The sequence below is a fragment of the Cervus canadensis genome, chromosome 27 (assembly GCF_019320065.1).
Source record: "Cervus canadensis isolate Bull #8, Minnesota chromosome 27, ASM1932006v1, whole genome shotgun sequence".
Taxonomy (NCBI): Eukaryota; Metazoa; Chordata; class Mammalia; order Artiodactyla; family Cervidae; genus Cervus; species Cervus canadensis.
The window spans coordinates 19,512,470-19,533,832 of record NC_057412.1 but is presented as its reverse complement, the minus strand read 5'-3'; the positions used below and the strand labels follow the sequence as shown (position 1 = coordinate 19,533,832).

Sequence of the window (21,363 nt, the reverse complement as noted above, 5' to 3'; positions counted from 1 at the left end):
CTGTATCTTATGGCCCTTTGCAGATAACTTTTTTAAACCTCTGATTATCTCTGTTCTTTTTTTCTTTCATGAAAACAACTACTGCCATTACTTTTTTCTATTTTGAAAATCATTAAATTGCCATATGTTACAATCTATGGAAAGCAATGTTGCTATTCTCTAAAACAGTTCCCAGAGAATTATTATCAAGGACACTTTATCAAAAGTATGAGTGTTGGGACCCATTTCAAGGGCAACTTTTAGTGGTGAAAGGAAACAAAATTAATTTATTGGAAAAGAAAAGTGAGTTAGGAATGGAGCAGTCTAGAAGAGAGGTATATAATGAGTATATGAAGACAGGTTTTGATATTTTCACTCTCAGCTCCCTCCTCCTGCTGGAGCCAGGTGGAAGAAAAGACCTGGATTTCAGAGAAGAGGATGGAAGAATTTTAAAGGTACACATAAGGCTGTTCTTTAATCTTTTTTCATAACTTAGTGAGACTGAATATATCACTGATAGTTGTGATGGAAAATAAAACCAAGTGTAGGCAGCTAAGGGGAGGATAGGAAGGGACTGAAAAGGGAACAGTTAACAAAGTGTCCAAAATTACAAGATCCATTAAACTAGTAATTTTTCAAATGTGTTTCCTTATATAGTCACTTGGAGATAATGATTAACTCTATTAGTTTCTTCAAAACAATCATGAGTAAGTTTTAACAAAGTTATGTAAGAACCCATGTTCACAGGATGACAAGAGAGAATTTTATCTTAGCAACTGGTTCCAATGATCTAAAAATGTTTCAGTCTTGTTCGAGCACTCTAAGCTCTGTTTTTATACAGGTCCTCCAGATTTTTTCCAATATAAATCAACAAGTCTTTGATTCCTTGTCATGTGTATGATTGCAACCTAACTTGCAAGGTTTTATCTGTAGTTTATCTCCTTCATTATACTGACACCTAACTCTAGCAGCAGGTCTGAATGAGGTTGAGACAGGGAGAGACATGAGGATAATGGACTTCCTCTTCGAGGAAATCACTAAGGTGGCATGGTAACAGAAAAATCTTTAAACAACTGAGAAAGAACCATCAGACAGGCAAAGAGAATCTGACAGCAGAAGATGCTTGGTGGAAGGTGGGGGAAAAACAGCTAAATAGCTACTTCTGGTTCCCAAATTTAGATATTTGAATTTGTCATTCCCTTTCTTCAACCGTTTAATTCTATCAGAATGATCCATGCCACCATGAGCCCTGAAGCCTTGCTGTTATACTTTGGTGGCCACCATGCTGTCTCCCAGAGCTTGTTCCCAAGTGGACACAGGATGATGGAATTAGCAGTTTCACAACTCTTTGCCATAGATTACTAAATTCCCATGACAGAATATTATAGGATTTTGCATACATCTAGACCAGATTATCAATACTGTTTCTCCATATTTCCCCTGGGATATTTTGTGTGTGTTTATCTATACTCTGTATCAATTAGGATATTGTCTTAAAATAAGTAACAGAAATATCTTGTGGCTAGCTTAAGATAATAAATAAATAGGGCTTCCCTAGTGGCTCAGAGGGTAAAGCATCTGCCTGCAATGTGGGAGATCGGGGTTCGACCCCTGGGTTGGGAAGATCCCCTGGAGAAGGAAATGGCAACCCACTCCAGTATTCTTGCCTGGAGAATCCCCATGGACACAGGAGCCTTGTAGGCTACAGCCCATGGGGTCGCAGAGTCAGACACGACTGAGCAACTTCACTTCACTTCATCTATACTCTGTATCAGTTAGGACATTGTCTTAAAATAAGTAACGGAAATATCTTGTGGCTAGCTTAAGATAATAAATAGATAGATACATAGATAGAAAATAAAATACTTAAGGAGAAAGACATTTAAGAATAAATGTGTATTTAAGGATACACATGTATTTAAGAATATATACATGTTAAAGGATATGCATACTTAAGAATATCTATGTCTATCTAAATATATGATATCTGGAGTAACTATATTGATAGAAGGCTCTTCTGAAAGAGCATCTCTTAGCATTTCACTCTGGCTCAGATATGGGTGCTAATGCTCAGAGTAAATTGTTCCTATCCTTGTTTGAATCACTGAATACAGTCCAGGTCATGTTTGAAAAATCCAACTGAAAGGATTAAATCATTATCACTTTCTAAGGGCCAGGGTGTGCCCTGTTCTCTGTGTTCTATGTAGCAGGAAGTAAAATGCTGCCTACGAACAAGATCACACAGTGTGGGAAATTATCCCCTAATAGGACACTAAACAGCCCTAAAATGCAATGAGCACTAAAACTTCTGATATCTTTTTGTCCAGCGTAATTCCCACATTGACTAAAGTGCACTTCAGTTTTTCTAATTTGTACATGCCTCTGAGAGAACTCTGAATTACTTGCATCCTGGACATATCTTGGCTCTTTTATCCACCGTAGCAGGGATCAAAAGCAAGTGTTTTCCATTGTAATTGTTCAGTCACCATGACCATATTAACTTGTGTTGATTGGCAAGGAAGCAGTCAAATAGCTGTCACAATAGCAAAGCTAAGTATCCTTTGATCATAGAAATATCAATAATGTTCATTCACTGGTCTCTGGCACATGGCAATTATTTTCTACCACAGAAAGGCCATCTTCACTGAACTTGTATTTCCTGTTTCCCAGGCATTTTGCGTAGGAGGAAGACAGGCATTCTCCACCATCTAAGGCAATGATTTGCATCATTTTAATTTGGTTGGAGTCTTAAACATCCTAAATCCTGATTTTCTACATTCCAAGCTGTGGGGTGTGGCAAACAGCCCAGTTCTTTTAATTCCAGAAACTGTGTGATGAAGTTTTGTTAAACCTCTTTTCTTTATACACCCTCATGAAGGGTGGGAAAAGTTTGAACTCTGTGCCTCAGTTCATGTGTTATATGTATTGAATATTTGAATATGTAAGTGATCGAAGCACATTTTACTTGGTTTTGACATTTCCAGACACTTAGCAATAATTTTCTCAGCTTGCAAAGAGAGAATACCAAGTGAATCTTATTCATCGCTTGTTCCCCATAAAGTCGTAGAAACAAATGTTTGAGCTATTAAGGGATAATAACAGATCAAGCAGTCAGTACCAAATGAGTAGTACAGATAGCAATAGGAGTGAGAAGAAGCTGGTGGTAGTGGGGATAATGGTGACTTAGCCCACCTGCCTCCACCAAGTTCTACTTCAAAGAGAACAGTTGTATTTATTTTTTCTTATGTGCTCAAGTATAAATTAACCAAAAATTATTTTGATGTGTGATTGTTGTCATTTAATTGCTAGGTCATGTCTGACTCTTTTGTGACCCCATGGACTATAGCCCACCAGGCTCTTCTCTCCATGGGATTTCCCTAGCAAGAATACTGGAGTGGGTAGTCATTTACTTCTCCAGGGGGATCTTCCCAACCCAGGTACTGAACCCAGGACTCCTGCTTGGCAGATGGATTCTTGACCACTGAGCCACCAAGGAAGCTTGATTTGTGATACTTCTAGATAAGGGTTTCTGCCTTCATTACCAAAGGGAAAGATACTGTTGTTACCAGAAACATCAGTTCAAATACAACTTTGAATAAAGGACCCCAAAGCTGTAGCAGGTGGTCCCTTGGTTGTCAGCCTTCAATATATAAAACTTGTTACTGAATCCCAGGTTAAGACCTTGGGAAAGAAAAATCCCTGAATAGCTATATCCAGATAAAAAACATCTGATCTTGTGACAAGGAACATTAAGACTTTTACCCAAAGACTGAGGGGAAGTGTTTCCAGATCATACATCCACCTGCAAGTTAATAATCCTAATAAAGTAGATTATGGTGTGGGACTATCTGCATCCATGGCTTAAATAGAATTGCTAGAGTTATCCAAATAGAAAAACAAATATCTTCTTAATAAATTGATGTTACAGAATTCTCCAGTATGAACTCCAGGGTACCCTCCCTATGTGTCAGCCTTTGTGTCAGTTTTATGAGCATAAAAGAATAAACAAGATAGTCCTGCTGCTCTGGTTGAAGGTCATTCTCTAGCACTTAACATGTTGTTTGGTATACACCAACATTTGAGGGTTCCTAAGTGGGAGGGATTGGGAGCAGGAGGAGAAGGGGACGACAGAGGATGAGATGGCTGGATGGCATCACAGACTCAATGGGCATGAGTTTGAGTAAACTCCAGGAGTTGGTGATGGACAGGGAGGCCTGGTGTGCTGCGATTCATGGGGTCACAGAGTCGGACACGACTGAGCAACTGAACTGAACTGAACTGAAGTGTCAAGCACTGTACTAAACAAATTATGGGCACATGGGTATGAAAAGACAGAATTCTTCAACATATTCTTGCAAATTCAGCATGCCTCTAATGGATCTACAAATTCTTTTCTTAAATTATAACTTTACCAAAAGCTTTTGGAATCCTATAATACAGTGTCACCACACTTTTTTTTTTTCTTCTAACTCCATAGTATAGTAAAGTACTGGCTCTTAAACTATAGAATATCAGGTGAGTAACAAAGTGGAGAAAACTCAGTTCCCCAGAGTTTTCTGGTGCCATTTGTTGATGGAGAGACAGAAGTAAGATGAGAAGCCTATAGTGTATTTCTCTTGTCCTTGACTGTCATGGGAAAGGCCATGAGATAGTAGAGTGATCTTTTGGAAGAAGATGAAGGGAGGAGTCAGTAAAAACAATAAAAGAGATATGACTCATGATATGACCTCACTCTCTGAAATAATTAGGAATTTGTTGGGGTCTAGGAATGTCAAATAACATAGAATTATACAGTTATTTCTAGTTACTTACTCCTAATACATCGCTTAATAAAATTAATAGAAAAAAAGTCTATTGTCAGAGACTTCTTCATTTCTGGTCTGGCATGTAGGAAGTGTAGACACTGCCAATCCATCCTAACAAGTAAAAGCTGAATAAACTGAAAAACCAACCACTCTTCTTAGATCCCTGAGAGAAGTAAGGCCACAGAGCAAACTGCTGGCTCCAAAAGAGAATCACGACTTACTGCACCAGAGACCCCCAGGGGAACCAGCGCTCCAAGGCGGGAAACTCTGAGCTATAATTGACGAATTGCGGAACGGTTCATGCGGACAATTCTGAGAGATAAAACCTCCAGAGGGACCCAGTCACCAGTGGGCCCCTACAATTTGTGTTTTACCTCCTGGAGCTCCACCAGGTTGTCACAGAAAATAGAGAAAAGTCTTGTGCTTCCAGCAGAGTAACCATCATGAAATAAACACATCATATTTTCTTCTCTAGTAAGGTTTGCCTTCAGGAGAAACTATTTAACCAGAGCTCACCTGCTTTGGTTTCATCAGGGCCTGACTGACCTGGGGTAGTGTACGTGCCTGCTCAACCCACTCTGCAGTCCACCATGGACTGTAGCCTGCAGTCTCCTCTGTCTATAGGATTTTTCAGTCAAGGATACTGGAGCGGGTTGCCATTTCCTCTTCCAGAGGATCTTCTTGACCCAGGGATAGAACCTATGTCTCCTCTGCATTGGCAGGTGGATTCCTTATCATGTGAGCCACGTGGAAATGGAAATACACAGTTCCCATCTACCCCGGCTATCCAATCATACCTGAAGGGTTGGTAGGGTGTGGCTTCTGAGAAGCACTTAGAAGTTCATAGTCCAGCGCACAGGCTCACTAACAGAGGGAGACCTTATCATATGACTGCAGAACATTTCCGTCCCCCCTACACTTCCCCACTACGCTACTAAAGCCTGATTCACAAGTTTCTTTAATCTCATACATCACATTCAGCTACTGAGAAAAATTACAAGGCATAGCAAAAGGCAAAAGCCAACAGTTTTAAAAGGCAGAACAAGCATTAGAACCAGACTCTGATGTGGCAGAAATGTTGGACTTCTCAGACCAAGAATTTTAAATGACTACAATTAATAGTAAATGTTTTAATGGATAAAGTAGACAGTATTCGGTGGTATAGCCTGACAATGGCATACTGCTGCTGCTGCTGCTGCTACTAAGTCGCTTCAGTTGCGTCTGATTCTGTGCAACCCCATAGATGGAAGCCCATGAGGCTGCCCCGTCCTTGGGATTCTCCAGGTAAGAACACTGGAGTGAGTTGCCATTTCCTTCTCCAATGCTTGAAAGTGAAAAGTGAAAGGGAAGTCGCTCAGTCCTGTCTGACTCTTAGCGACCCCATGGACTACAGCCTACCAGGCTCCTCCATCCACGGGATTTTCCAGGCAAGAGTACTGGAGTGGGGTCCCATTGACTTCTCCTCAATAGCATACTATTCTGAGCTAAAAAGAAATGAGTTATTAAGTCATGAAAGGACATGGAAGAATCTGATAAAGACTACTGACCATCTCTCCAGGAAAAGAGGCACTTGCATATTTTACCCACCCACTGAAATCCATTGAGGAGCCCCAGGTTTAAAATCCTCATGTGAAGTTTAAAGTAGTACTTCTCAACCCTTTTTCACATTATGAAATTCATAGAAATGATAATATTTTTATAGCACACAGGAATAAATTAAATGGAATTTGAAGGCAATCACATGGTATTTAGTGAACAATTGGTTTTAAACTATCTCATTTTAATGAGAAAAAGAATATAAACATATTAATGATATGAAATATTGTGTTTGTATAAGCTTCCAAATAAGACCTTCTTGAAGATAAATTAGCAAAAGACACAGGGAAAACATAAATGCATGTTACAGAGTGAAATAAGCCAATCTGAACATGCTACACACTGTCTGTCTCCAACTCTATAGCATTCTGGAAAAAACCAACTATGAGACAGTAAAAATATCAGTAGTTGTCAGGTGGGATGACTAGGTTGAGCACATCAGATTTCTATGACAGTAAGACTACTCTGTATGATGCTATAGTCTTGGATATATGTCAGACTTTTGTTGAAACACATAGAATATACAACACCAAGAGTGAATTCTAATGCAAACTGCAGACTTTGGAAGAAATGCTGTATCCATGTAGGTTCATCCATGGCAACAAATGTACACACTGTAGGGGATGTTGATAATGCAGGAGGCTATGCAAGTGTGGGGGCATATGAGAAATCTCTGTACCTTCCACTCAATTTTACTCTGAACCTAAAAAGCTCTAAAACATAAAGTCTAATAAGAAAATTAGAAATCTGTTTTCTACTATGAACCACAGAACCTGAGTCCTGGGAGCATGGATAAAGATTTTTGAAAAATTAACTCTGTCTTATGATAGAACCCAATTACTTGAACTATTTTGCCTGTCTCCTCATATCTACCCTTCTACATGAATGTTTGTGAAGGTCAGGACTTGAAATGTAAAGAAAATAAGAAAACAGTGGGGGGAGATATGAATTAAACTGTTAATAGCCTAAGATATATAGGATCTCCAGGTGGCTCAGTGGTAAAGAACCCACCTGCCAATGCAGGAGATGCAGGTTTGATTCCTGGGTCAGGAAGAGCCCCTGGAGAAGGAAATGGCAACCCACTCCAGTATTCTTGCCTGGGAAATCCCATAGACAGAGGTTCCTGGCAGGCTACAGTTCATAGGGTCGCAAAGAGTCAGACTCAACTGAGTGATTAAGCATGTACATACACAGGTAGGGGAGAGAAAGATGAGAAGAGATAGCTACTAAAATCATCTTCACAATCATTTTACCCTCTGACAATAGTTAATCCAATAGTGAAATAGATTTAGTCTGTTTCTCAACTGTGTCTCATTATTTTTGCCTAGATATTTTGAAATAGCCTCTAGTCTTTTTCTTTTCTGGTCTGTCTTCTATATTATTGTCTGAAATAATTCTAATTTATGAATAGGATTAGTGCCTGGGAAAAATAAGCACTCAAATATTTGTTGAGTAAATGGGAGATTTTTTTTCATGATTAAAACCCTCCCAAAACTTCTAATCACTTGTGGTATAGAGTCCAAAATTCTCAGCATGATCTCTAAGACTTGAAGACTCTACACATCCTCTTCTTTTCTAGGTTCTTCATCACATGTACTTCCTGTACTTCCTTGTGACTTTCTGATTTTGAGATGTTCTCTTATGTTTCAAGTGATTTACATGTACTATTTCCTGTTGCTATCATGTCCTACTTCCCATTTTGTCTTGAATGCTTCTATTCCTTCTCAAGCCTGTTCCTCAACAAAATCTTCTCTGAGGTTTCGAGACATACTAAGTTGATCTCATCAAAAAGTTCCCATGATACAAGCTTGCAGTTAGAAGATGAAAAAGTCCTGAAGATATAATGTACAATATAATTATAGTCAACAAGAGTGTACACTTCAAAATGGCTATAAGACTTGATTGTGTTCTCACCAAATATATATATATGTGTGTGTGTATATATATGTGTATACATATGTACATGTATATATTTATGTGATGTGATAGTTTTACCTAACACTACAGGGGTCCTCTTATTGCAACATATAAATGTATCAAATTATTACATTGTACACCTTAAACTTACACAATACATAGAAATGAAGTCGCTTAGTCATGTCTGACTCTTCAAGACCCCATGGACTGTAGCCCACCAGGCTCCTCTGTCCATTGGATTCCCATGGACAGAATACTGGAGTAGGTAGCAAGAATACTGGAGTGGGTTTCCATTTCCTTCTCCAGGGGCTCTTCCCAACCCAACCCAGGGAACAAACCCAGGTCTCCTGCACTACAGGCAGACTCCTTACCAGCTGAGCCACGAGAGAAGTCCAACTTACCCAATGTTATAGGTCAATTTTAGCTCAGTAAAAAGTAATAATAAAGCAATTTTTCTTAAAGTTCCCATGAAACTAGCAAAATGTATCCTGCTTTTCATGTGTATTATAAAAGGTTGTCTATGTATTTGTTTTTTTCCTTTAGACAGCATCTTTTGAGGACAGAAATCTCAGCCTAATTGTCCAAGTCAAGTCATGAAATATGGTGGAACAAGTAAAACAGTGATATTAGGCAAAGCTATATTAGACTTCTGGCTTCCTCTGTCTGGTTGCATGACCTTAGCAAACTCAAAAGTTTAGTTTTCTTCTCTAAAAATACAAAAGAAAGGTACCTTGGCTGGGTCATCACCTGGCAGACAAAATTTCTATTTCTGAATCAAATATGGTGACATAGAAGCAATGTATGTATATGTAATTATCAAATTTCCAGAAGATGATTTTAATATTTAATGATTTTTAGTTTGGGGTTTGTTTTTGTTTGTTTGTTTGTTTGTTTCAGTCCAAGCTCTTAGTGCCACTTAAAATTTGTACCAGATGCTGCCTCTACAAATTCTATTGTGATTATAGATATTTGAAGTACTTGTAATTCTTTCTAGAAATGAAAAGTTGAAGCTTATGAAATATTCTTTAAGTTTTCCTTCAAAATAGCTTTTCTGAAGTGTTTTCCTTTTATCATCTGACTTAAATCATTTGCTTAACTTGAGTTCTAGAATCAGCAGTTCTTATTCACAGAACCTACTAGTATATTGTAGCATCAGTATAAGTGAATACACTGAGAGTAACACAGGTGTGAATTAACCAATGAATGTCAAAATATAAGACTATACATAAGCCAGAAGTTAGAGTTGCCAGTCATATATGTTAAGTCAAACTTGTGACTGATCTACTTGGAAAAATGGATTAATAACTTATCTAGTTCCCAGGATTTCTTATTTATCCCAAGCCATCCTGGTCTATTCTTGAGAATAGACTAAGAATATTGATTCTTAAGTGTGGAAGTGAGGGTGATTGGAGAGAAATTAAGATGAATGAGCTATTATTGTAATCAAAGATTTAAAACTAAGAATAGCATGAAATGCCATGGAAATCCAAAGCCATTCTCAAAGAGGAAATGTGTAACCAGTTCTATGGCAAAGGATATTTCAACCTGAATTCATTATGTGCTATCCCTTTGTTGTAAACTAATTGTAAATCAAAGTACTTAGAGTATTATGTTTAAAAAATATACCTTGGATCACATGATGAGATTTATCTCATTAAATTCTTTACCTTTAAGGATTTGAATTTCCTCTTACTCTCTGCATGCAGAAAGAAAGGAATAAAACCAAAACACCCATTTAAAAAAAAAAAAAAACACCTCCACAACTTGAAATCTGGTTGTTCTCAAAGGGTAAAATTTCTGTCAAACGGATGACAAGCTGCTGTCAAGGCATAATGAGAAGCTTTTGTGGGAGTAGGCGAAGCATTAATGCACAGAAGCTATATAACATTTTGAGCTCAGATACTCTTTGAAACAGAAAGAATCTAAATTTCAAAGCTTTTACTAATGTTTCTCAATAACTGTAGCATCTCTTCATAGATTTCCAATATAATCTTGTAGCATTAATCCTATAAATAAAATTTTAATTTTTTAAAGAAATATTAAAATTATTTTCAATACCCTTTTTAACTTATTACTTTCTTGGAAATCTAAAATAATCCAATATGTCAGAAAACATATTTCTCTTACAGATTAATAAAATATGAGTCTCCAAATATTAAGATAATGTTATGTCATCTAGTCACCCAGTCGCATCCAACTCTTTGCCGCAGCATGGTCCACCAGGCTCCTCCATCCATGGGATTCTCCAGGCAAGAAAACTGGAGTGGGTTGCCAGTTTCTTCTCCAGGGATCTTCCTAACCCAGCATTCAAACCTGGTTCTCCCACATAGAAGGCAGATTCACTACCATCTGAGCCACCAGGGAAGCCCATTTAGATGATCAGAAGAATACAAACCAAGACTTAGAGAGCAGACTGTGAGCAATGACAAAGATTCTTTGCTTGACCAAGCTTTATTCTTTAAACAACTGAACCTTCTCCTGAACAACTGAAACTCTCCAGGCTCCTGAAACTTCTCCTCAGCCCCGCTGTGCACTTCTTCGTAAAATCCAGTTTTATCATGAGGCCTGCTAGATCAGTTTAGCAAGCGTCCCCTGTCCTCTATATCTGTTCACTCTCATCATCTCACTGAGTTTCTCGTTCACCACCACCCCACAGGTGATGTCCGATCGCTGTGTCCTGTCTCTTTTTAAAAACTTGTTAATTTTTATTTTGCCTGTGCTGGGTCTTCCTTGTGGCATGCAGGCTCTTCGTTGCAGTGAGATGACTTCTCTAGCTGCAGTACACAGCCTCTAGAACGAAGAAGCTCCGTAGTTGTAGGGTGTGGGTTTAGTTGCCCCAAGGCATGTGGGATTCTAATTCCCCAACCAGGGATTGAACCCCCCTCCTCTGCACTGGAAAGTGGATTCCCAACCACTGGACCACCAGGGAAGTACCCACCATGGCCTGTCTTTAGGAAAGATCCTCTCAGGTCCGCCTAGCTAGAATCTTTCTTCCTGATGTTTCCTCTCAGTAGTTTTCCATCCACTTACCCCTACCCTGCTTCTCAGCTATAAATGGCCACTTGCCCACATGGTATTCGGAATTGAGCTCAGCTCTATAGTGAGGTCTCTTATCCTTAATGCAATGGCTCTGAATAAAATCACTTTTACCACTTTAACTAATATCCAGCTCTGGTTTTCCTCTGGCACCAAAGGTCATTACAGTCTTTGGCATAATGTTATTATTAAATCCTTACAGCAACTACTATGCATGTCTTACATTTCAAGTTTAAAAATTAAAAGGAGAGAGAGTAGGGAGGAGCCAAGATGGCAGAGGAATAGGACGGGGAGACCACTTTCTTCCCTACAAATTCATTGAAAGAACAATTGAACGCAGAGCAAACTTCACAAAACAACTCCTGATCGCTAGCTGAGGACATCAGGTGCCCAGAAAAGCAGCCCGTTGTCTTTGAAAGGAGGTAGGACAAAATATAAAAGATAAAAAGAGAGACAAAAGAGCTAGGGATGGAGACCCGTCCCGGGAAGGGAGTCTTAATAGAGGAAGTTTCCAAACACCAGGAAACCCTCACACTGGGGGAAGTGTTTGAATCTCGGAGGGCAACCTAATGAAGAGGAAAAATAAATGAAACCCACAGATTACGTGCCTAAAAGCAACTCCCAGCAGAAAAGTACCCCAGATGCCCGCATCCACCACCAGCAAGTGGGGGCGGAATGGAAAGGAGAGGGCGGCATTGCTTAGGGTAAGGACCGGGCCTGGGTGCCCTGAGGACAATCGGAGGGAGCTTTTGTGAGATTTCAATTTAAACTGTGGGATAGCAAAAGAGAGAGAGAAAATGAACTAGCCCGAACACACTGCCGGCCGTTTGCAGAACAAAGGGCCTGAGCAAGTCCAGAGAAGAGCTCGCTGGCTGCAGACCAGCCCAGCCCCGCCGGAGGCTGGAGGCAGGGGGGAGGGGAAAGGGGCAGGCTCGGCCCCAAGGACCGCATCCCCTACCGCACTGCAAACAGGCCTCCAGTTTCTAATCAAAGACCTCCTGAGATTCTGGATGGTCACATCCGCCAGGAGGGTCGCGGCGAGACACAGGGCACATGCACCCGACAGGCGAGGGCGGGGACTGGGGCTGGGACCGCGGAGGGGAGAAGGCGCGCCGCACCCAGGGTGAGTGTGCCCGTCAAGCTCCTGGCTGCCTGAGCCGCTCAGACGGGGTAGACACAAAAAGAAGGCGCAGCTTTTTGTTCCGCGGTTTTGTGGAACAACCGAGGGCTGGAACCGCGCGCAGCGCAGGGCCCGCTCCGTATAGAGCAGCCGGGAGCCTGAGCAGTGCAGACGGGGAAAGCAGCGCCAGCCCCTCCCCGCAGCGCGACGGAACCAGCAACCTGAATAAGAGTCCACCTCCCTGCACGCCTGTGTCAGGGCGGAAGTTAGGCGTGGAAGAGACCGGCAAACAGAAGCCAAATAAACAAAGGGAACTGCTTCAGAAGGGACCGGTGCAACAGATTAAAATCCCTGTAGATAACACTGACTACACCGGAAGGGGCCTAAGGATATCAAGAAGTGTAAGCTGGAATGAGGAGCTATCTGAAACTGAACCGAAGCCACACTGACGGCAACAGGTCCAGAGAAATTCCCAGATAGATTTTTATCTTTTTTTTTTAATTAAAAAATTTTTTTTCTTTTCTTTTCATTTTTATTTTTTCTCTTCTATTTTCTTTTAAAATTCCCTATTACTCCCCCATTACTCCTTAACTTTCATTTTCATAGATTTTTAAGATTTTTTTAATTAGGAAAAAAATTTTTTTTCTTTTTTTTCTTTTCTTTTTTTTTCTTTTTCTCTTATTTTCTTTTAAAGTCCTCTATTACTCCTCTACTATTCCTTAATTTTCATTTTCATTTCACTATAACCTTGCAAAAAAAAAAAAGAGAAGCCCTATTTTTAAACTGAACTTCATATATATTTCTAAAATTTTTTGTGTTTTTGTTTTTAATATTGTATTTTTAAGAGTCTAACCTCTACTCTAGATTTTTAATCTTTGTTTTTCAGTATGTGATATAAATTTTGGACATTTAAGAATCCAATATTCAGTTCCCATTTTTATTCAGGATGTGTTGATTACTCTGTCCCAATCTTGACTCTCCGTTTTCTACCTCAGAACACCTCTATTTCCTCCTTTCCCCTTCTCTTCCCAATCCAATTCTGTGACTCTTTGTGGGTGTCTGGGCTACGGAGAACACTTTGGGAACAGACAACTGTGTAGATCTGTCTCTCTCCTCTTGAGTCCCCCTTTTTCTCCTCCTGCTCATCTCTATCTCCCTCCTCCCTCTCCTCTTCTTCATGTAACTCTGTGAACCTCTCTGGGTGTCCCTAATGGCGGAGAATCTTTTTGCCATTAACCTAGAAGTTTTATTATCAGTGCTGTATAGTTGGAGAAGTCCTGAGACTACTGGAAGAATAAAACTGAAATCCAGAGGCAGGAGACTTAAGCCCAAAACCTAAGAACACCAGAAAACTTCTGACTACGTGGAACTTTAAGTAATAAGAGACCATCCAAAAGCCTCCATACCTACACTGAAACCAACCACCACCCAAGAGCCAGTAAGTTTCAGAGCAAGACATACCACGCAAATTCTCCAGCAACGCAGGAACATAGACCTGAACATCAACATACAGGCTGCCCAAAGTCACACCTAACACATAGACCCATCTCAAAACTCATTACTGGGCACTCCATTGCACTCCAGAGAGAAGAAATCTAGTTCCACGCACCAGAACACCGAAGCAAGCTTCCCTAACCAGGAAACCTTGACAAGCCAATCATCCAACCCCACCCACTGGGTGAAACCTCCACAATAAAAAGGAACTACAGACCTCCAGAATACAGAAAGCCCACTCCAGACACAGCAATCTAAACAAGATGAAAAGGCAGAGAAATACCCAACAGGTAAAGGAACATGAAAAATGCCCACCAAGTCAAACAAAAGAGGAGGAGATAGGGAAACTACCTGAAAAAAAATTTAGAATAAAGATAATAAAAATGATCCAAAATCTTGAAAACAAAATGGAGCTACAGATAAATAGCCTGGAGACAAAGATTGAGAAGATGCAAGAAATGTTTAATAAAGACCTAGAAGAAATAAAAAAGAGTCAATTAAAAATGAATAATGCAATGAATGAGATCAAAAAACTCTGGAGGAAACCAAGAGTAGAATAACGGAGACAGAAGATAGGATAAGTGAGGTAGAAGATAAAATGGTGGAAATAAATGAAGCAGAGAGGAAAAAGATCAAAAGGAAATGTAGGACAAACCTAGGACCTCTGGGACAATGTGAAATGCCCAACATTCGAGGTCATAGGAGTCCAGAGAAGAAGAAGACAAAAAGAAAGGCCATGAGAAAATACTCGAGGAGATAATAGCTGAAAACTTCCCTAAAATGGGGAAGGAAATAGCCACCCAAGACCAAGAAACCCAGAGAGTCCCAAACAGGATAAACCCAAGGCGAAACACCCCAAGACACATATTAATCAAATTAACAAAGATCAAACACAAAGAACAAATATTAAAAGCAGCAAGGGAGAAACAACAAATAACACACAAAGGGATTCCCATAAGGATAATAGCTGATCTATCAATAGAAACCCTCCAGGCCAGAAGGGAATGGCAGGACATACTGAAAGTAATGAAAGAGAATAACCTACAACCTAGATTACTGTACCCAGCAAGGATCTCATTCAGATATGAAGGAGAATTCAAAAGCTTTACAGACAAGCAAAAGCTGAGAGAATTCAGCACCACCAAACCAGCTCTTCAACAAATGCTAAAGGATCTTCTCTAGACAGGAAATGCAGAAAGGTTGTATAAACGTGAACCCAAAACAACAAAGTAAATGGCAACGGGACCACACCTATCAATAATTACCTTAAATGTAAATGGGTTGAATGCTCCAACCAAAAGACAAAGATTGGCTGAATGGATACAAAAACAAGACCCCTATATATGCTGTCTACAAGAGACCCACCTCAAAGCAAGAGACACATACAGACTAAAAGTGAAGGGCTGGAAAAAAATATTTCACGCAAACGGAGACCAAAAGAAAGCAGGAGTCGCAATACTCATATCAGATAAAATAGACTTTCAAATAGAGGATGTGAAAAGAGACAAAGAAGGACACTACATAATGATCAAAGGATTAATGCAAGAAGAAGATATAACAATTATAAATATATATGCACCCAACATAGGAGCACCGCAATATGTACGGCAAACACTAACGAGGATGAAAGAGGAAATTAATAGTAACACAATAATAGTGGGAGACTTTAATACCCCACTCACAACTATGGATAGATCAACTAAACAGAAAATTAACAAGGAAACACAAACCTTGAATGACACAATGGACCAGCTAGACCTAATTGATATCTACAGGACATTTCACCCCAAAAAACTTCACTTTTTCTCAAGTGCACACGAACCTTCTCCAGAATAGATCACATCCTGGGCCATAAATCTGGTCTTGGAAAATTCAAAAAATTGAAATCATTACAGTCATCTTTTCTGACCACAGTGCAGTAAGATTAGATCTCAATTACAGGAAAAAAATTATTAAAAATTCAACATATGGAGGCTAAACAACACGCTTCTGAATAACCAACAAATCATAGAAGAATCAAAATATGTATAGAAATGAATGAAAATGAAAACACAACAACCCAAAACCTATGGGACACTGTAAAAGCAGTGCTAAGGGAAAGGTTCATAGCATTACAGGCTTACATCAAGAAACAAGAAAAAAAACAAATAAATAACCTAACTCTACACCTAAAGCAATTAGAGAAGGAAGAAATGAAGAACCCCAGGGTTAGCAGAAGGAAAGAAATCTTAAAAATTAGGGCAGAAATAAATGCAAAAGAAACTAAAGAGACCATAGCAAAAATCAACAAAGCTAAAAGCTGGTTTTTTGAAAAAATAAACAAAATTGACAAACCATTAGCAAGACTCATTAAGAAACAAAGAGAGAAGAACCAAATTAACAAAATTAGAAATGAAAATGGAGAGATCACAACAGACAACACTGAAATACAAAGGATCATAAGAGACTACTACCAGCAGCTCTATGCCAATAAAATGGACAACTTGGATGAAATGGACAAATTCTTAGAAAAGTATAACTTTCCAAAACTGAACCAGGAAGAAATAGAAGATCTTAACAGACCCATCACAAGCAAGGAAATCAAACTGTAATCAAAATCTCCAGCAAACAAAAGCCCAGGACCAGATGGCTTCACAGCTGAATTCTACCAAAAATTTAGAGAAGAGCTAACACCTATCTTACTCAAACTCTTCCAGAAAATTGCAGATGAAGGTAAGCTTCCAAACTCATTCTATGAGGCCACCATCACCCTAATTCCAAAACCAGACAAAGATGCCACAAAAAAAGGAAAACTACAGGCCAATATCACTGATGAACATAGATGCAAAAATCCTTAACAAAATTCTAGGCAAACAGAATCCACACCATATTAAAAAAATCATCACCATGACCAGTGGGTTTATCCCAGGAAGCAAGGATTCTTTAATATCCGCAAATCAATCAATCTAATACACCACATTCAAATTGAAGATAGAAAAAACCATCAGTGATTATCCAATAGATGGCAGAGAAAGCCTTTGAAAATTCACACTCATTATGATTAAAACTCTCCAAAGCAGGATAAGAAGGACATACCTCCACATATAAAAGCTATATTATGGACAAAACCCAACAGCAAGCATCACCTCAATGGTGAAAATTGAAAGCATTTCCCCTGAAGATCAGGAACAAGACAAGGGTGCCCACTCTCACCACTACTATTCAACATAGTGTTGGAAGTTTTGGCCACAGCAATCAGAGAGAAAAAGAAGTAAAGGAATCCAGATAGGAAAAGAAGAAGTGAAACCTCTCACTGTTTGCAGATGACATGATCCTGCTACATAGAAAACCTAAAAGACTCTCCAGAAAATTACTAGAGCTAATCAATGAAATTAGTAAAGTTGCAGGATATAATTAGCACACAGAAATCCCTTGCATTCCTATATACTAACAATGAAAAAACAGAAAGAGAAATTAAGGAAACAATACCATTCACCATTGCAACAAAAAGAATAAAATACTTAGGAGTATATCTACCTAAAGAAACAAAAGACCTATACATAGAAAACTATAAAACACTGATGAAAGAAATCAAAGAGGACACAAACAGATGGAGAAACATACCGTGTTCATGGATTGGAAGAATCAATATTTTCAAAATGGCTATTCTACCCAAAGCAGTCTATAGATTCAATGCAATCCCTATCAAGCTACCAACGGTATTTTTCACAGAACTAGACCAAAGAATTTCACAATTTGTATGGAAATACAAAAAACCTCGAATAGCCAAAGTAATCTCTTGAGAAACAAGAAGGGAACTGGAGGAATCAACCTGCCTGACTTCAGGCTCCACTACAAAGCCACAGTCATCAAGACAGTATGGTACTGGCACAAAGACAGGAATATAGATCAATGGAACAGAATAGAAAGCCCAGAGATAAATCCATGAACCTATGGACACCTTATCTTCGACAAAGGAGGCAAGGATATACAATGGAAAAAAGACAACCTCTTTAACAAGTGGTGCTGGGAAAACTGTTCAACCACTTGTAAAAGAATGAAACTAGAACACTTTCTAACACCATACACAAAAATAAACTCAAAATGGATTAAAGATCTAAATGTAAGACCAGAAACTATAAAACTCCTAGAGGAGAACATAGGCAAAACTCTCTCCGACATAAATCACAGCAAGATCCTCTATGACCCACCTCCCAGAATATTGGAAATAAAAGCAAAACTAAACAAATGGGACCTAATGAAACTTAAAAGCTTTTGCACAACAAAGGAAACTATAAGCAAGGTGAAAAGACAGCCTTCAGAATGGGAGAAAATAAAGCAAATGAAGAAACAGACAAAGGATTAATCTCAAAAATATACAAGCAACTCCTGAAGCTCAATTCCAGAAAAATAAATGACCCAATCAAAAAAATGGGCCAAAGAACTAAACAGACATTTCTCCAAAGAAGACATACAGATGGCTAACAAACACATGAAAAGATGCTCAACATCACTCATTATCAGAGAAATGCAAATCAAAACCACAATGAGGTACCATTACACGCCAGTCAGGATGGCTGCTATCCAAAAGTCTACAAGCAATAAATGCTGGAGAGGGTGTGGAGAAAAGGGAACCCTCTTACACTGTTGGTGGAATGCAAACTAGTACAGCCACTATGGAAAACATTGTGGAGATTCCTTAAAAAACTGGAAATAGAACTGCCATATGACCCAGCAATCCCACTTCTGGGCATACACACTGAGGAAACCAGATCTGAAAGAGACACGTGCACCCCAATGTTCATCGCAGCACTGTTTATAATAGCCAGGACATGGAAGCAACCTAGATGCCCATCAGCAGATGAATGGATAAGGAAGCTGTGGTACATATACACCATGGAATTTTACTCAGCCGTCAAAAAGAATTCATTTGAATCAGTCCTAATGAGATGGATGAAACTGGAGCCCATTATACAGAGTGAAGTAAGCCAGAAAGATAAAGAACATTACAGCATACTAACACATATATATGGAATTTAGAAAGATGGTAATGATAACCCTATATGCAAAACAGAAAAAGAGACACAGAAATACAGAACAGACTTTTGAACTCTGTGGGAGAAGGTGAGGGTGGGATATTTCAAAAGAACAGCATGTATACTATTTATGGTGAAACAGATCACCAGCCCAGGTGGGATGCATGAGACAAGTGCTCCGGCCTGGTGCACTGGGAAGACCCAGAGGAATCGGGTGGAGAGGGAGATGGGAGGGGGGATCGGGATGGGGAATAAGTGTTAATCTATGGCTGATTCATATCAATGTATGACAAAACCCACTGAAATGTTGTGAAGTAATTAGCCTCCAACTAATAAAAAAATTTAAAAAAGAAAAAAAAAAAAAAGAAAGTACACGCAAGCAGCTGTCTGTGAGAGGTTTTGTTTTGCCTTCCTCTCTATACATTTCCAAGTTTTCAATGATAAATTCAGCATTTTCAAGATAAAAATAAATTTTATTTTGAATGATCTTTTAATTAGCTGAAAATTTGTGCTTTAAAAAGACGATTGCTAATACAAATGTAGACCCCAACAAGCACTTCAAGTATGATAAACTAGACAGTGAACCATTAAGTGGGACTTGAGAAGCCTGTCCTCTTTGAAACCTGAAGAGGAAAATGAGGCAGCAAAGTCTCTTTTATGCTTTTAAATTTGACTTGTAAATTTCTTTTATATATTTTCTGAATCAGAACCTAGTACCCATGGACATACATGTACTCGAAGAGAACAAAAATAGACTACAGTTGACCCTGGAGCAACATGGGTGATTAGAGGTGCCAACTCTGCACAATGGAAATCTCCCATTTCCTCCATTTTTGTGCTGTCTCTGCATCCACAGTTCCACATCCATGGATCCAAACACTTATGAATCCTGTTTACTGTAATATTTACTGTTTTTTAAAAATCCACATATAAGTGGACCTGCACGGTTCAAACCCATGTTGTTCAACAATCAACTGTATTGAAATTCAGACAACTCCACAGAAATTCACCCATAAAATGAGCACTCTTCCATAGTTCCCTCAGTCTGGGCAAACTTCAGTACCATAGCCTATAAGGCCTTTCATAAGCTAAGATACTTGTGACCAGATTTATATTTTCAATTATATACTATCCATGTCTATCTTAAAGGAACGGTTGAAAAGAACTGTCTCTTGAGTCCCTTTGCTGTTCACCTGAAACTAACACGCCATTTTTAATTGGCTATACTCCAATACAAAATAAAAAGTTTAAAGTTGAAAAAACAGAGTTGTTTCTGTAAGAACTAGATACGGCAGAAAAAGAACTTTAAAAACACAGAAAGACCTGTGTTATAGTCTTGGTTCTATCACACATTGTGAGACTTGGAGCAAATCACTTAAAATTTTTGGACCTGACCACCTCTCTTCAATACCCCTATACAACACTAAGTTTAGAATACTTCCATCCAGAAAATTGTGATTAACCTGAGAGCCCAATTCAGTGTCTAGGGTTATGCTTATTATAATTAGTCTGTGCTCAAGAACATTTGAAATAATTGGCATGTCAGCCAGCAAGCCCTTTCTGGAATCTTGAAAACTATTAACCATGTCTATGATTCTCTTTTCAGACAAAAGTCTACAGTGTAAGAAAACGCCCAGATTTTACTGCCACAGGCCAGTGGGAGGTAGTCACTCTGCGCGAAGGGAAGCAAGAGTCAGCCATCTTTGATGCTGTCATGGTCTGCACTGGTTTTCTTACTAATCCGTATTTACCACTGGACTCCTTTCCAGGTATAGCCCTTTCTACAACTGACTTTAATTTGTCTTATGTGAGCCACCCTGATACTGGATTGTTTTGGAAATAAATTCCTATTGATCTCCTCCATTAAATAGTTAAAGTAGTGAGGTAAGAGGGTTTTTTCCCTTGACCAGCGCTATTTGGCCAGATTCTGGCTTTCATCAGTTTCAAACAAGTTTTGAGTACCAAAGAGTAGAATGAATAACTATGAAGCAGTTTCATGCTTCACTGAAGTTCAATGTCCATCTCTAAGTGACTGGCAGCACCAGAAAACCTTCTAAGACACGGGAGGCCTAGACCGTTTGCTAGACACAGCAGTAGTGCATTGACAAAGGTGAGAGGAGAGGTCACAAGCATCAATCTGTGAATAAAGGAAAAAATAACTTGATTTTCATTTGTTTGTGTCTATGGGTCACAGCAGTTACCTAGATCAAAGGTTTATGGCACTGGGTAATAGTCACCAGGGGCATGAGTCTTGGGAGACAAATTAAGATATCTTTGGGCCTCAGTTTCTTCATCTGGCTTTTGCAACCATGATTCATTTATGTCAAACTTCAATTGGATTACAACTCAGAGGGAATAGAAAATCCAGTGGCTTGGTTTATTTAATCTGCAGCACAGGATT

At 39.1% G+C, this 21,363-nt stretch overlaps 1 protein-coding gene across 1 annotated transcript in view; it reads left to right on the top strand.

Annotated features, from left to right (window-relative positions):
• Positions 1-293: 293 nt before the first annotated feature.
• Positions 294-21,363, top strand: part of LOC122428651 (dimethylaniline monooxygenase [N-oxide-forming] 1-like) — a 32,858-nt gene continuing 11,788 nt past the window's right edge. Inside the window, 2 exon segments of the mRNA XM_043448678.1 lie at positions 294-434; positions 20,569-20,731. Of these exon segments, the coding sequence (XP_043304613.1) occupies positions 294-434; positions 20,569-20,731 (304 nt within the window).